The 17609-nt window shown below is 38.1% G+C and overlaps 1 protein-coding gene across 2 annotated transcripts in view; it reads right to left on the bottom strand.

Moving 5' to 3' along the window:
• Positions 1-17609, bottom strand: part of LOC149167661 (phosphatidylinositol 3,4,5-trisphosphate 3-phosphatase and protein-tyrosine-phosphatase PTEN2A-like) — a 195397-nt gene that overhangs the window by 114861 nt on the left and 62927 nt on the right. For both annotated transcript variants that reach the window (XM_089433069.1, XM_089433068.1), the window contains one exon: positions 6584-7077. In XM_089433069.1, the coding sequence (XP_089289195.1) occupies positions 6584-7000 (417 nt within the window). In that variant the 5' untranslated portion in view covers positions 7001-7077. The remainder of the gene's footprint in view (positions 1-6583; positions 7078-17609) is intronic.

Below are 17609 nucleotides of genomic sequence, written 5' to 3'. Positions count from 1 at the left end.
CTCAACATGATCTCGGTGGAATCTTAGTAAGGGTCTTGGTGCTATATCCATGCCATCATAGAAGAAAGATCTCGGCAATATGACAGCGTGGAGGTCTCTCAGGTCGAAGTGGAAGAGGAGTCAAGAAGAATGGTGATTGTCAGGAGAACTCGTGTCTTGATCTTGGAGTGGCTAATAGGTCAAGGGTCTTGGTCTTAGTATTCATCAATTGGAATCTCTATTAGAAGAATTTGTGTGGGTTTTCCTCTCAAAGAGTGAGAGGTTTTGGCCCTGGCTCAGAGCCTACATTTTGTGTCTCTTGTCTATTTATGTTCATGCATTGGTTACTATTTGATGAAGAAAAACACTAATAATCTAAGTGCAAGAAGATTCTAATCTTAAGAAGTAAATAACATTCACAAGAAGTTACTAATGGAAGAGAAATCACCTAATGCTAATGCCCTAGATTTTTCAACATGGTATCAAAGCTAAGTTGTCAAAGTCAAGGAAGGGCATCTTATCAAGAGACACTCAAGGATCGAATCTCGAGAAAGGTATCAAAGCAAGTTGAAGGATACCAAAGCCTTATTTCTACTCAAGGCGAATAGATCTACAAATCAAGGCAACTAGAAGTCTACACCAGCAAGAGTGTTGGATCCTATAGTCCTTAGCAAAAGACCACAAAGACCCTCATCAAGATGAAGAGATCTACAAAGCAAGGCAGCCCAAAGTATAGACATCCAAGAGAAGCATTTCTAGGACTAAGATCACATCATCTTGGAGACCCTAGAAGTATTTATGATCTGCACTCATTCACCCCCAGAAGTCGAAATATCTTGAAGACAAAGAAGGCTAGAAGGCATTGTCATCATCTTCAAAAGCTATAAGGCAAGTTTCCTCTCATTGAAGCAAGGATCCCCTCCTTATCCTTGAAGAAGATCATCCGAGGAAGAATCAAAACATCCTCATCAATCACCATCAACAAAGGGTGCTAGATCTAAAGGCGTTGTCATCAAAAAAGGAGCAATCTCCTTTTGTTGAAGGGATTTTCATTTGGAAGAAGATAATCCAAAAGGGCGCACTAATACATCTTCTTCAACCACCATTAAAGTGATCAAGTTGAAGATTTCATCTTCACTTGTCAAGTAAGTATCTTTTATTCTATAATCTAATATAGCAAACTAACTTCGTTTTGCAAGGAGATCTATAAGTTGGTTGGGTCATCGAACGTCCTTGCATAGAAAAAGGAGGACAGACATAATCCTCGAAAAAAGTTAAGCCATTGATCATATCAATGGAAAAGTCTCGAAAGGTCAAGTATTATCTGAATACATGGATCAAAGGGCTTAAGGGATTCTTATGAAATCAGTCAAAGGTCCCTTCATCCCTATATAGCAGGATTGGAGACATAAAAGATATATATGATAAGCTGGGAGAACTATTCTTTGAAGATGTGATAAAAAAGGTCATATCACTTAGATCTGATCTACACAAATTGAAGGTATCAAAGGATGAAGGGATATCTTCATAAGATCCCAACTGCAAGATCTGGGAAAGATGATTTCGGATAAGAAAATGATCTCCTTTGTTCTAAATGCACTAACTGATGAACAAGGTAACATATGTCTATGAGGATAAAAAAGTTATCCCATTCAACAATTCGTGGTTTCTATGCAAGATAGAAGATGGCAAGTTGAAAGCAAAAAGTGTTGAAGGTTAAAATGAAAGGATTCAAACATTTGCAAGAAGGAAAGGGAATTTTGGAAAATTTGGTCCTCCTAGCTAAAATTCAATGCTATAAGGCATTATAGGAAAGATTGTCCTAAGTACACAAAGGGCAATAACAAGGAAGATAGAGAAGAAATCCATTTCACCGAAGAAGTGGAGAAAGCTAAAAGAGGAAAAGCAATAGAAGCAAGAGCTCATGTCATCACCATAGGGAAACATGAAGGACAGTCGAAACAAAATCTATGGCAGTCAATTATGAAGGTTATAGCTCTTGGGAACCTCATTGGAAACTGAAGGAAAGGAAGAAGCCATCCAAGACAAGGCTCATCATACATCAAAAGGTAACATTTGTTGGATAGGGATATACAAGATCCTCAAGATTCTCTAATGGAATCTTCATCGGAAGGTTCACCAATCTAGAGAGGAAGCAAGTGTTTCATCAAGTACTCCAACTTGTGGAATTCATGGAATGATGGTATGATGACATAAGAGATAAACAAGATCAAGGGATTGAAGCTCTTTTTCAATCAAGGAAATTGTTGAAAGAAGCACAGATGGCCTAAAGGAAGGTAAATGAGGTATGTATGCTTGTATTCAATACTATAATGTCATGTCGTATGGTTGTAGGTAACATGGATCACTACTCTATTTTGAGAAGCATGATCAAAGGAAAACGATCTCCTCCTCTAAAAAGATGCAAGAAGGCACAGGTCACACTAGATGAAATCAACATAATATGTCATCATATGAAAATGAGGTGGTTGACAGTAATTTATAGGAACTCTGATTGGAAGTTCCTGGGAATGAAATATGTGAAGAAAGGTAGGAAGAGATCGTGGACTATGTAACCATGGAAAAGGAAATCAACATCCGAAGACTAGAAGATTTGACTAGGAAATCCCCGAGAAAGATATGAAGACTCTGATGGAAGTATGGAAAAGACAGAGACCCTGGACAATAGATATCTTTGGGAGATATGTCAACATGTATGCAGGATGTTGATGCAAACTTGAAAATTTCATGATGAAAGACCATCACAAAGGTAATTTTGATATAACTGTTCATTTCTTATTTTTGAACAAATATCTGGATGGGCTTATGCAGCACTGCCAAAGGGAAGAACTATGAATGTCTTCCAAGAGGACCATGTAGAAGGATGTACGATCCTTTCGAAGATGTTATGAAGAAGGAAGCATGACATGAAGCAAGGTCAAATGTAGACTAATAGATCACTTTCTGATGAGAGGAACGCTGCCATCATTGACTCGAATGAAAGCGATGGATGGTTTGTGCCCTATGAAGAAGTCCCAAAAGATGAAGACTCCTTGACAAAATTCACGACATCGAAGGAAGGAGCTCTTCAAGTAGTTGGTTGTCTTTACATCTCCACATAAGGAGTTGTTGTAGGTCCCTAATTAAGAGGGAGCCTGGAAGCAAATTTCTTATTTGGAAGAAATTTGGAAATTCCTAAGCCAAGAGGGAGCTTAGGTACACATTCCTTCCGTAAGAATGAGTACATTCCTTTATTGGAATATATCCTCCCTAATTGAGAGGGAGAGACAGACACATCATTCTGGTCTTCACCTGGGAAGATAGAATGGGGGATTGGGTAATCATTTGGCATCTGATGCTCTTTGAGGATGAGATAGGGCATCCAAGATAAGAGTAGTCGTAGAGGACCAATATTCTTTGAGGACTGGGGAGTCCACGATAAGAATAGTCCTGATGGAACAAACCCTGAGAACCTAGGTGGGGTATGTTCCGAGAGAGATAATGATGAGAGTGTCTATAAATCATTGGTCTCGCCAACATTGAGCTCAAATCTTGTTGAGAGGTAGAGTTGTTAGTCAAGGCCTTGTTATGTAACAATATTGGTTGATATGATGCTATACAAATGGGTTACCAATCCGACTCTTCTTATGAGAAATTCTTCAGATTGAGAATGACCAACTACCAAGTACCATTATGAATACCTCCCTAGTTAAGAGGGAGTGTTGAAAAGTGTAACTAGGTTCGGTCTTCATGACATATAATTGTGATTTTTGTAAATGAAGATTAAAATTATTTTTGTGATACTTGCTTCATGGGTTTCATGCGCCAGAGATTTTATTTAGATGGCTCCCATTGAGAGAGCATTAGGATTTATCATTAAAGGCAGAGTAAATTTCATGTATGGAGAACCCTTCTTGGGATATGTCAAATGTATATGAGTCTATAAATCCCTCCAACGACAAGCACAAGTTCTCCATTTTCATGTCGGCCTCAAGACAAAGTAAAAGGATCAAGTCGGCTCACCTACATAAAGAAACACCTATTTGATTATCATGTTGGATTATATATACGGACAAACTACTATATGTAGCAACCTCAGCCTATTCCACAGTCAGATTTTTCGAACATCTTTCTCTGAGCTTTTCAGGTGATAGTAACAGAGGAAAGTTCGGACCTCAGGTGGCCTAATGAAGATTACAATTCAGATGTCTTTGTGGACAGTGACAGAATGAAGCTCAGATAAGTCCCTCTGTTATTTCGGATAAACAGGGACAATAAGAAGTTCAAATCATCCTTGAGACTCGGATGATTGTTTTGTACAAGAATTTACGGTGCCTAAACAGAGAAATACAGTTAGGAGAGGAAGCTACAGTGAGGTGTGAAGTCTAGGAGCTATGTAATTCAGATCACAATGAATGAGTGACAAATTTGCAATATACACAATGATAAAATCTCACCATGATCTCGGTGGAATCGTAGTAAGGGTCTTGGTGCTATATCTGTGCCATCATAGAAGAAATATCTCGGCAATATGACAGCATGAAGGTCTCTCAGGTCGAATTGGAAAAGGAGTCATGAAGAATGGTGACTGTCAGGAGAACTCTGTCTCGATCTTGGAGTGGCTAATAGGTCAAAGGTCTTGGTCTTGGTATTTGTCAATTGGAATCTCTATAAGAAGAATTTTTGTGGGTTTTCCTCTCAAAGAGTGAGAGGTTTTCACCCTGGCTCATAGCCTACATTCTGTCTCTTGTCTATTTATGTTCATGCATTGGTTACTGTTTGATGTCAAAAAACCCTAATAATCTAAGTGCAAGAAGATTCTAATCTTAAGAAGTAAATGACATTCACAAGAAGTTGCTAATGGAAGAGAAATCACCTAATGCTAATGCCCTAGATTTCTCAACAGTAGAATCATGGACAACAATATCTTGCAAAACTCTTCAGGGAAGAAATATGAATCAATAATTGTCGAACTGGTTTTAAAGTAGGAACAGGCAGGTGAGAAGAGCAAGATAAGAAAAGTCAAAATTTGGGATTAGATTAATAGGCAAGTAGCCATAAGATATAACGGATTTTTTTCTTCAATTTTGAGCTAGCGAGACCTGAGACTCAAATGTAACTTTGCACTTATCATTTGCCCACATTCACAAATGACAATGTTGTGTAACACAGGAACAATCCTAGTAATCCAAGCCATGCTCAAAAATACTCCCTCTTAGTTATGGAACAAAACTCTTCATGGGAGAGGATGAGTAAAGTCCATCAGTTCCCCTTTGCATGCCCTAAGGAAAACAAAGCGCCAATCATTGAAAGAGCACAATAAGGACCTGGTCAACTCAAAAAATCATTCTCAAGTGGACAATTATACATTTTTTAAAGAAATCAGTAAATACCCCAAGATGCCTAAACCTATGCCAAAAGAGCATTGGATCTTTAATAAACACACACTGAACAAATTGATGTTATCCAATGTAAGAAGTTTCTAACTTTCTATTACTAGAGTTATTGTGGGTGGATATACATTTTATATTTCATATTATGAACATAATTGTTTTTCCTACCAGAAAAAAGAAAAATGAAAGAGAAATATTTTTGTACCACGTAGATCTATGGATAAGAATATGATTACAATCTCCAAGTACATTTCTGAAAGGAAGAAAAACAAATTCAATTTTCTACCTAGGCTAGTAATCACTTTGATAACAACAAACCTAGATACAGACCATGCAAATCTGACTTGTCGCAGAGTACTTTTGGAAAATACATTGACAAAAATCATTTTTACACCAAAAATATTAACAGTTTGACAATTTTTTTATAAATACGGCACATTTTCAACCTTATGATATTTATACACATTTCCCACCATTTCCTATATAGACATAAGCATCAACCAAGAAGAGATAAGAATTTGATTTGCCTGCGAAGAAGAAAATTAGCACTGCCAATGATATCAAGTCTTGCATTTGTTGTCTCTCAGAGCAGTCTACAAAGGTAGAAAATCATAGGTCCACATAAACTGGCTTTAGAGTTTTCTAAACACGACCAGAAAAGTAAAAGCCACAAAAGATAAGTGGTTTTCCAAGAAGATCTATAATTCAAATTACTGCCATAGGATGTTATTCCACTGGCATATTTTAAAATTTTGATTCCAAATATAATGTATAAATTGCAAACAATGATATATCCTTGTAACGCACACACACATATCAATGCAAACCCATGGCAACCAAATTTTCCACATTCTTGGCAAAGATCATGGATTGTATGTAAAGGGAGGCAGGAGGCTGTGGAGTTTGGTGGGGGGGAGAGGAGAGGGTAAAATCAAATGACATGGGTTGAATGGGGTAAGCCATGAGGATCGGGTTTCTCTCCCGCCTCCCTCCCTCACTCAACTCCACAGCTCCTTATCTTTGGAGGATAGGATGGAGGTGTAGGGCAGACTTACAATTCCATTTTTTGCATACAATTTAAGAAGAATTATTGGATAATCATCCTCATACCATTATTTCATTCTCTAAAGGAAAATTAATAGAGATTAGCACCTAAGGAAGGATTCATTTGCAAGTACACTAAACAGCACAAATGGGACAAATGCGTATACCTGATATCTCCTTTTGTTCTGTGACACAATGTGCCTAGCTTTGATTTGAACAGCCCTCATTGCATTTTTTGATGTGTCCAAGAATCCCTTTGTGATGGTCCCAAGTGCACCTTCCTGCGTGACTGCAACTTGTGTTGAATCTTCCGTAGGATCGTCAACAACTGGAATCTTAGAAGATGATCGTATACCTAATCCACTGGCTAAGCGACCAAATGGAGATTTCTTACCATCCACAGGCTGTGCAATCTCTGGAGCTGAGGGTTGTGAAAATTTGAAGCTTTTTGCCCATGTTGAAAAACCAGATGGCGAAAATCTTGATGTGGAATGATCATTAGGTGACTGAGGATTAGAAGGAGGCAATATAGAAGTTGTGTCTACTGGAGCGGGATCTGAACCTTCAGCCCTGCTAGTCTCCATTTCATTTGAAGTGCTGCTGGCCAGTTGTTTCTGTTTAAAGCGCTATGCAGGAGGACAATATCACTGTTGTAGGGTCACTGCAAAAGCAAGAAAATACAAAATGTTTTTAGGAGTTTAGCTTTTTAACATCCTATCCACCAAAGTTATTTTCCGCAAAGTATAAATCAATAAAGTGGGTAATATAAATGCATTCAAGAAAAAAAGAAAAAAAAAACATGCAACTCCCACTGATCACTTTGTGCTGCTTCAAAAAAGGTTACAAAAACTATGCAACTCCCACTGATCACCAAACTATGCACACTATCCACTTTCATCTTGCATGTTGTAATGTTTACTTCAAAGTCAGCGTAGAAATTTTACTGCATAGATGAGGTTATCAGCCTTTCCATGCTAGAAGGTTTAGGGAGCACTTGAAAGTTTTTCCACCCTTTCAAAATACAATGGTAGTATAATTGATATGCAACCAAAAACATTATAGAATATACAAATGCTATTACTGGCAAAGAAATTGGATCTGACATAAAAATTGCAATAAACGAGCCTTTTGCATGATTTTGTAGCCTCATAAATCAAATATCAAAACAAAATTCATATTTCTTCCCCGCTTTGCTTCCTCCTGTGCTAAAATCTACAAAAATTTATATCACAAGTATATAAATCTGAAAAAGGTCAAAGTTAGCAGATTGAATACTTATTGAGAGCAGAAATTAAAGATGGAAAAGCACCAAAACACAACCTCAGTAATGGAATGCAGTTTTGAAGCAATGAGTCCCAAAAATAAACCATAAGCTAAGATAATTCTATTAATGTCCAATCAATGACCACAATAGTAAGCCAACGGAACTCAGAAGTACAATCTAGTGTGCAAGTATATAGGGGGAATGCAAAACCAACTCTTTAAGTATTCCAAACAGAGATGTATGCTTTTAAGTATACAATGCATCTAATATAACTCATAAGTGATAATTAATAATAATAAAAAATTAGTCCCTTTACTTATATATATTCATCAACAAGAAGTGACCTTTCATAGAGGACCACTATTTCTAATTATTTACTGAGTGTGTATTAGTCATTTATTTATTATATTATAACATTATGATCTAACCTATTAATATCTAACCTAGACCATGTTAAGATGTACATAAGTCAGCCCACCCCAAAATGCTTCGACCATGAAAAATAATAAAAAATCGCCATTTGGTCAAGCAATTATACTAGTTGCGCCAAAAGGCGCTCTCCAGCCTAGTATGGAAGAGATGTTGTAATGTCTTGTCTTGTCTTGTAAACATTTTGCCTTGGTAAAATTACATAAAAATAAAAGTTAAATAAAAGGATTAATGTAATGTAAACATTTTAACTCCGTCAAAATGAAATAAAATAAAAATAACCCTATAAAAATAAAATTAAAATGATCCATGGTATTGAGAACCCATGGTAGACCCGTGGTATTCATGTGGAATATTTCCTATTTAAAGGGGGAAATTAAACCAGCCTAGATCCATCTTAACTCTGGATCTACCAAGCGCCAAGAGGGATCAAATCTCTTTTCACTATAAAAGAGATTTGCATCTCAATAGATTTTATCCGCCTCAATGCTTGGTAGATACGGAGTTAAGATGGATCTAGGCTAGTAGTAATCATTTTCTATGTCTATGTTTGTACTTTGTTGCACAACCCACGTCTTTTGCCATTATTATATGCTCCTCCTTGGTTTCAATTCCTTAACTTTTTGGTGCAACTTTTGTACCTGTGTAAGCAACCACTCTTGGTTTACAATGAAGGGCAACTAAGTTCTCCTATCAAAATGTCAACAATGATCATGTTTGACATCCATTCAACCATTTGCCTTGACACGACAAACTACCTATTCTCCAATTCCTTTGTTATATCAATAAATGTTTGCAAACCATGAGTTAGTTTTCCATCAGGACACTCTCATAAATCCAAAATCTATGCACAAGGTTGCTATCCAAATATGTTGATACATATACCTTGTGGTTTTCCTCTAAAAGATATCCGAACACATTGACCACAGGGTTTGGGTACTAAAAAAATACATTCACACCAACTTACTATGTCCAGAATTTCAAACCTGCCTCTTATATTGATGCTTACAAGAAGCTCCATCTCTAATCATGACAAGAAATTGTCATTCTTAAATTTCCTTTGAAACTTGCAGTGGTCGTGTCATTCACAAGCATTCTCAATATCGCGAAAATTTGTAATTGACTTCCCATCTATGGCTAACAGCATATCCCCTTGCTCCAACCTATGTTCAACTCTTGATCCAACCAAACAACCCTTTACATGTAATAGATGCCATCTAACATGATCCATTTTGCGAACTCTCCAAGCCACTTGTCACTTAGTCTAGAGCTATAGGCATTTAAGAGTACAATAGAATCAAATTCAACCTCTAAAATGCAACCAAGTGGGATAGACCTTCTGATTCCCTTTATAAGAAAACTAGAACTTCAATCACATTTTTAATCTTCTATAACACTTGATTGGAAACATAAATTGTAATTGCTTGCATAAATGGATCACTATCCTCCTCCTCCTCCTCGTCATAGTTATATTCATGTTTTAAATTCAAATACAACTTGTAAAATTCATACTAATGATCAAAATATGATCCTAAATTACATCCCTCACCCTCGTAATTATCATGCAAATACCAAACCAAAAGCAGAGTCTCACCCTATCACTCTAATTCAAAAGCCTTATTAATCCCTTCGGCATCAACTCTCCTGCATAGGATGTCAAAAAACAATCACAACCTTCTCCCCTATTTCTCCATTATTCTTCGACACTACTAGTCTACCATGATCTCTTCAACTTCAACATGCAAAGGAAATCCCTAATTGAGTAGGCCTTCTCCACTTCCTTAAAATAAAAAAATTGAAAGCATGATCGTAGATAGCATTATTAAGTATCATAATAGGAAGCTAGACTATAGAATATCTGGCCTTGGGCCACAAGTTCACGACTTTGAATGCGTGTTTGAGGGCTTTGTAACTAAGTTGCAGGAAACGTTGGAGAAGGGTTCGTTTTCGGCCGGAAACGAAACGGAAATGAGGAAACTGGTTTCCAACCGTACTGGCCCATTTCTCAACGAGGAAACATGGCCAGTACGGCCTGAAACGAGTTTCCAGGGCGTACGACGGAGTTTCCTCTTCTAACTTGACTTTTTCTTGTATTTTTTTATTTTTTCGCTTCTAATTTTTTATTGGGCGACTAAAATATCTTCTGGATGCTTCTAGATGCCTCTCAAGTTATAAAAAAGAGGATTTTTTTGAGTGGGGCAGCCTAATGTTCAAGCCTATGGCCCTAGTGTTGATATGCAGTTCATGGTAATGTTAAATTCTTAAAGTAAAAGTGACATTCTCCTTTATTTTTCATTTTCATCCTTTTACTTAAATTTTTAACATTACCATGAAATGACTCAGGATGTTTGAGAGTGGTTTCGCCCTCATTGGATTTCATATGGAGAAAGTAGAATTTTAGATCTCACTCAAAATCTAGCAGACTTATCTGTTTTTAAGGATTTCAGGATTGAGGGGATTGCAATGTTTCTATTGGATTTTGTCATGTACTAAGGTTTGGAACTTGTATTTAATCAAGAGAACCAAGCCCTCTATGCAGGGGAGACTCCCAATAATCAAGAGCACGTAGGGTACTAGGGTATGGAACTTGTATTTAATCAAGAGCACGTAGGTCGTTCGACTATGTAGGAGGAGACTCCCAATCAAGGACGAGACAAGAAATTAGAAATTTCTCGTGGCCGATTTTGGATATTGTTATTTTCATTATGTCATCATTCATGAGTAAATGTGATGTAAATTTAGAGACTTATAGTTTATGCATTGACAATTGACAATTTAATCATAATGTAATAAATTAGAATGTATCATATATGCTTTATGATTGCACATATTTCTTAAATGTCCTAATATATATATATATATTGCGTTTCCCCGTTTCCAACATTCCATACCCGTGCCCGTTTCGGAAACTCGTACTCGTTTCCCCGTTTCGTGCAACTTAGCTTTGTAATATCCTTGGTGTTGAATAGCGTAGAACTTCCCTCCCTCCTTTCTATGCAAGACAAGAGAAAAGAAGAAAAGAGAAGTATTAATGTCCAAGAAACGACCAAAAGTGTTAGGATATTCCGACACATAGGAAATAGTTAAGTACAACTTGGTCTAGTATAGAGTTAGGTAAAGTGTGTTTCTTTACCTTGTACATTTTGTAACTTACAATCCGACGGTCACGATATGTAGTGATCCGACGGTTCATTCTCTCCTCGGTATTACTGACACTTGATCCGTGGCTTGACACCCAATTGGTCCATGATTTCTATTTAAAGCGCATGGAGGGTCATTTGTAGGGTAATCCGTGCATGAGAAAGCATATGTAAATTTTCATTCTTTTATTAATAAATTGCCTGAAGTGGTCGCGTTGGCTCAGGCCGTGGACTGTTTCCCTCTTTGAGGGTTTTAACCACGTCAAAAATGCTGGTGTATTGATCTGCGATCTGGTTGTGAGCGGTGTCCTTTGGTGTTCTGTCTAAGGAACTTACCCTGTAAATTCCGACATGGTATCAGAGCTATTTGAGGGCCGCGTCCGTTGGTGATCCAAATCTGAAGCCGGTAGAACTGCATCCGACTGCCGTTTCCTAGATCTACTGTTTCTGACTGCTATCGGGCCGAGAGGACTGCTCTGTTGTGTTGGGAGCATCTGTTCCAGTGAGGAACCCCTTTCGTTTCACGCGAAAAGGTTTCCGGTAGCCCTAGCTGCGTCATTTTTAAGATCTGGAGGTATACAGTGTTTATTTGCAGTTTACAGTTATTTTCTCTCTGTTTATTTCGGTTTCGGTTTATTTGGCCTTTTTTTACCGAATCTATACCTTTCATTTCTACGTATGCTCTTTGCCCTGCGACTCTGTGCGATCTGGGCAAATCAGAAACAGAAAGGAAGGATTTTTCTCATGCGTATGCTCTTTTCCCTGCGCCTTAGTGTGATCTCGAAAAATCATAAACATTGAGAAAAATATTTAGTTTCCGGCTAAAGCTAACTTTGAGCCGCAAGGTTCATTTTTAAAAATATTTAGTTTCGGCTAAAGCTAACTTTGAGCCGCAAGGTTCATTATTGAAAATATTTAGTTTTTCGGCTAAAGCTAACTTCGAGCCGTAAGGTTCGTTTTCTTTGCATGTCCGTGTTGGGTTTTGTGTTTTTTGTTTTGTAGGGAAAAAGAGCTTTCTCAAAGCAAGCACGCAACCCAAAGCACCCCCCCTCTCTCTCTCTCTCAAATTTTTTGTATAGCTCAATTGGTTCAAAGCTATTTTAAGAGAGTAGAGGTCTTGGGTTCAAGTCTCCATTTTGTGGGGGCGGACTTTTTCATTTCCGCACATTCCCGCACTTCATCGGCAACTTCATCAACTTTTTTTCAAAAAGCCATAACTTCTTCATCCGGAAGCCGTTTTTTTAAAACCAGCCTAAATTTTCGAGATCTATCCATTGGAACACTTATTTTCAGCATCTTTAGCTTCAGTTTCCGTTGAAATGGAAAGTCAATACCAAGTTACCCTTGACAGCACCAACTACTTCCAATGGTTGTCCTACATTGAAGATTTACTTAGAAGTAAAGGTCTCTACAGAATAGCCTCAGGCCAAGAAAAGAAACCAAAGGATGAAGATAAGGCTGCTACATGGGAAAATAGGCAAGATCAAGCACGTGGATTGATAGGGATGTCTATTTCTCCAGATCTTAGATTCCATATTGCAGAACTTGATACTCCTGATGAAGCAATGAAACAAATCAATAAATTTTTTGGGATTAAAAATGAACTTAGAGCCCATCAACTTGAAAATGAGTTGCTTACATTGGACCCTAATAATTTTTCTTGCATTGAAGATTTCTTGTCCAAGTTCAAGACCCTTAGATATCTCTTGGAAGGTGTTAAAGTTAAGAAAGAAGATAGTAACCTTATCTATTCCAGTCTTACTAAGTTGGGACCAGCCTACTCTGTGTTTGTTTCCACCTTCCATTCTACAAGAGAAGCCTTCATTTCTCAAGGAACAGACTACAAGTCCCCTTCCTTTGACTCTTTTTGTGATTCTTTAATAAGAGAACAAGAAAAACTCTTACACCTTGGTCTTCTTAATCTTGGAAACTCTTCCAAGAAAGCGTTAGCCGCCCAACAGCAACCAAATTCAAAGAATCCTAAGAAGTCATATCCTAAAAAGAATGGTCCTAAACCAAACAAGGGTCCTAAGCCATTTCAGCCTCAAAATGAAAAATCATTTCAACAAAATGATAAGACAAATAAAAACAAATGGAAGAAGACTGATAGACATTGCAACTTTTGTAATCGAGATGGCCACTTAGAATCCAAATGCTTTAAGAAGATGGAAGCCTTGGAAGCAGCGATGAAGAAACATAACATCCATGTGGAGCATTTTTCAACTCCAACTTCATCTTCAGGAATGGCACTTTCTGCATGTGGTTGTCAATCATCTCAGTCTGGTTATGCATTAAATGTATCTTCTTCTTCTCATTCTCATGAGTGGCTCATTGATTCTGGAGCTTCTTATCACATGGCCAAAAACAAAGCCATGTTTTCTTCTTTAAATGATTGTAACACCAAAAATATATATGTTGGTGATGATAGATCTCTTAGTGTTGTAGGGACTGGAACTGTTCATCTAGACAATGGTCAGTTTAATGATGTATTATGTGTTCCAACCTTATCCTGCAACCTTCTATCTGTATATCAGATAACTCATTCAAGTGAAGGTAAAATCGTTGAATTTTCACCTCATGATGTTGTAATCAAGGACCTAAGAGATCCTAAACAGATTTTAGCTACTGGCATTGCTGATGATTCTACAAGGTTGTATAAGTTTCACAACTTTGGGTCATCAAATCTTCCGTCAGTATTTGTTGCTCATAACGATGAAGTGAGCAAACTTTGGCATGAGCGATTTGGTCACTTAAACTATCGCTCCCTTCAGCATCTATGTAAAGAAAATATGGTGACAGGTCTTCCTATGGTATCTTGCAGAGATGGTGTTTGTTCCGGATGTGTACTCGGAAAACATCATCGGGACAGTTTTGAAAAACGTGCCTCTTGGCACGCCTCAGCCCCTTTACAGCTTGTGTATAGTGATTTATGTGGTCCACTTCCAGTTGTTTCATTCTCTGGCTGCAAGTATTTCTTAACTTTCATTGATGATTTCTCCAGACACACTTGGGTATACTTCTTAAAACTCAAGAGTGAAGTATTTAACACATTTTTGGCCTTCAAGGCCTTTGTTGAAAAACAATCTGGACATCAAATTCTTAAGCTAAGATCTGATAATGGCGGAGAATATGTTAAAAACACATTCATCAACTTTTGCACTAAGAATGGAATTCAAATGCAACATACTGTTCCATATACTCCACAACAAAATGGTGTAGCTGAAAGGAAGAATCGCACCTTAAAGGAAATGGCTAATTGTATGCTACAATCTAAAGGACTTGGTCTTAGTTTTTGGGCAGAAGCAATTAACTGTGAAAATTACATAATAAATCGCACTCCTACTAAGGCTTTAAAGAATATCACTCCAGAAGAAGCATGAAGCTCAATCAAACTAGATGTAAGTCACTTTCGTGTTTTTGGAAGTGAAGCGTGGGCCCATATTCCAGATGAAAAGCATAAAGCTTTAGAACCTAAGAGTGAAAAATGTACTTTTGTTGGATATTCTGAAGATGTCAAAGGCTATAGACTTATTCCATTTAAGTCCAAAAATGTTATCATTAGAAGAGATGTAAAATTTGATGAAAATATATCGGCCTGCGAGCCTAGTCCGGCGGATGTGCCACCTCTCCCTATCTCTTCTACTTTTGAAAACATTTCTTCTTCAGATGATGAAAGTGAGGATGACAATCCTCCCCCACCATCTCAGGATACTCCTTCAGCTCCTCAGCTTCCAAAATGGGTTCGTGCTACTCGCGATGCAGCAGGTGATCTTGTCGGTGATCCTACAGATCAGCGACGCACACGTTCTCAGTTTGACAGAGCCTCTTCTTTACTGGCTCAAGCTCCAGTAAATTATGATCCTGACACTTTTGCAGAAGCTTCAGGCCATCCAGATTGGGAAGCAGCTACGAATGAAGAATATCATTCATTATTGGCAAATGATACATGGGATCTTGTTCCTCTACCAAAGGGACGAAAACTTGTTAGATGCAAATGGGTTTACAGAACCAAGTATGGACCAGATGGGAAAGTTGATAAACATAAAGCTCGTCTTGTTGCTAAAGGTTTTTCACAGGTTGAAGGCATTGACTACACTGAAACCTTCTCCCCTGTTGCCAAAATGAACTCTATCTGCCTTGTTCTTTCCCTTGTTGCCTCGTTCAAATGGGAAATCCATCAGATGGATGTTAAATCTGCCTTCTTGCATGGGGGCTTGCATGAAGAAATCTACATGGAACAACCCATTGGCTTCATAAAAACAGACTCCAGCCTTGTATGTCGGCTTAAGAAATCCCTTTATGGTCTCAAGCAAGCTCCTCGAGCTTGGTATGCCAAAATGGATAGCTTTCTTTTAGAATCTGGCTTTTCTAGGTGTCATTCTGACAATACTGTCTACACCAAGAAAGTGGGCAAGTCTCTTATCATTCTTGTTCTTTATGTTGATGATCTTATCCTTACCGGTAGTGATCCCAACCTTATAAACCATGTGAAGTCCAGCCTTAAAAAGAAATTTGAAATGACAGACTTAGGACACTTACATTATTTTCTCGGTCTTCAAGTCTTGCAAACCAAGGAGGGTATTTCCCTTTCCCAGTCCAAGTATGCCTGTGATATTCTACGCCATTTTCACATGGAAGACTGTAAGCCAACCCCTTCTCCCTTCCAGTCTGGAGTCAAACTTTCAGTCACTTGTACTTCTCCTGAAGTTGATGCTACCTTATACCGTCAACTTGTAGGAAAACTTTTGTATCTAACCCATACTCGTCCTGACCTTTCCTTTGCTGTTGGCCTTGTTGCTCGGTTTATGCAAAACCCACGTGAAAGTCATTGGAAAGCAGCTAAAAGAATACTTCGTTATGTTCGAGGTACAGTTCAGTTTGGGATTCATTACAGTGCCGAAGCATCTCCTCTATTGGTTGGTTTCACTGATTCTGATTGGGCTAGTGACCCTGATGATCGGAAGTCTACTGCCGATTATGTGTTCACTCTTGGTTCAGGACCTATTACATGGGCTTGCAAGAAACAAGGTGCCATTTCTCTTTCATCAGCAGAAGCAGAGTATCGTGGTGCCGTAGAAGCTAGTAAGGAAGCCTTGTGGCTTCGTCAGATCCTGTTAGAGTTTGGCTTTCAGCAGCAGCATCCGACTACACTTTGGTGTGATAATCAAAGTGCCATTCAACTATGCAAAGATCCAGTCCATCATCAGCGCAGCAAACACATTGAACTGCACATGCACTTCATCAGACAGCTCATTCACGACCATGTTCTTGAAGTGCAATATTGTTCAACAGATGATCAAGTTGCAGACATCATCACAAAGGCTCTCACAGAGGCGAAGTTCACTAAACTTCGATTTATGGTTGGAGTTCAGGAAGTTGTCACTAAGGGGGGATAGGCTCTAGTGCCTCCTTCCTTCTCCTATTGTGTCATATTTGTAAATCCTTCAATCCTATCCCAATTTGTTCTTAAGGGGGGATGTTAGGATATTCCGACACATAGGAAATAGTTAAGTACAACTTGGTCTAGTATAGAGTTAGGTATAGAGTTAGGTAAAGTGTGTTTCTTTACCTTGTACATTTTGTAACTTACAATCCGACGGTCACGATATGTAGTGATCCGACGGTTCATTCTCTCCTCGGTATTACCGACACTTGATCCGTGGCTTGACACCCGATTGGTCCATGATTTCTATTTAAAGCGCATGAAGGGTCATTTGTAGGGTAATCCGTGCATGAGAGAAGCATATGTAAATTTTCATTCTTTTATTAATAAATTGTCTGAAGTGGCCGCGTTGGCTCAGGCCGTGGACTGTTTCCCTCTTTGAGGGTTTTAACCACGTCAAAAATACTGGTGTATTGATCTGCGATCTGGTTGTGAGCGGTGTCCTTTGGTGTTCTGTCTGAGGAACTTACCCTGTAAATTCCTACAAAAAGTAGGTAATGGAATTGTATTGTACATATATATGGCAAAACAAAGTGGGAGTGCAAAAATGCTACTCCCAAAAAGCAAGAAACAAAACAAATCTCTAAGATCTGGGCAACTAATATAAAGCTAAAAAGAAAATACAAAGCTCTAAAATCAAGTGCAAGAGAGGCTTAGTGCTCCAAGTGCTTGTTGTTGATTTGGGGTAGCATCGGATGTGCTCTGGCCACAAAATTTGGTGGAGAGGTTGGGGCACATGAGATCTCCCATACCCAGAAAGGGATTGGGCAAATTCTAAACAGTTCATGAGATATTAAAATAATTAATATTTCTAATGTAGCCCCTAAGTCTAAACTTAGAGAAAATAAAATATTAATGTGTATTAATATGAAACTGTGTTAAAATGGTCCAAAAGACATGGATCAAGCCGGATCTAA

Source organism: Pinus tabuliformis, chromosome 5_1 (genome assembly GCF_031772625.1).
Source record: "Pinus tabuliformis cultivar Carrire ecotype Pingquan chromosome 5_1, CPIR1, whole genome shotgun sequence".
Classification (NCBI taxonomy): domain Eukaryota; kingdom Viridiplantae; phylum Streptophyta; class Pinopsida; order Pinales; family Pinaceae; genus Pinus; species Pinus tabuliformis.
The sequence above is the reverse complement of the archived record's forward strand: the minus strand, read 5'-3'. Positions and strand labels throughout refer to the sequence as shown.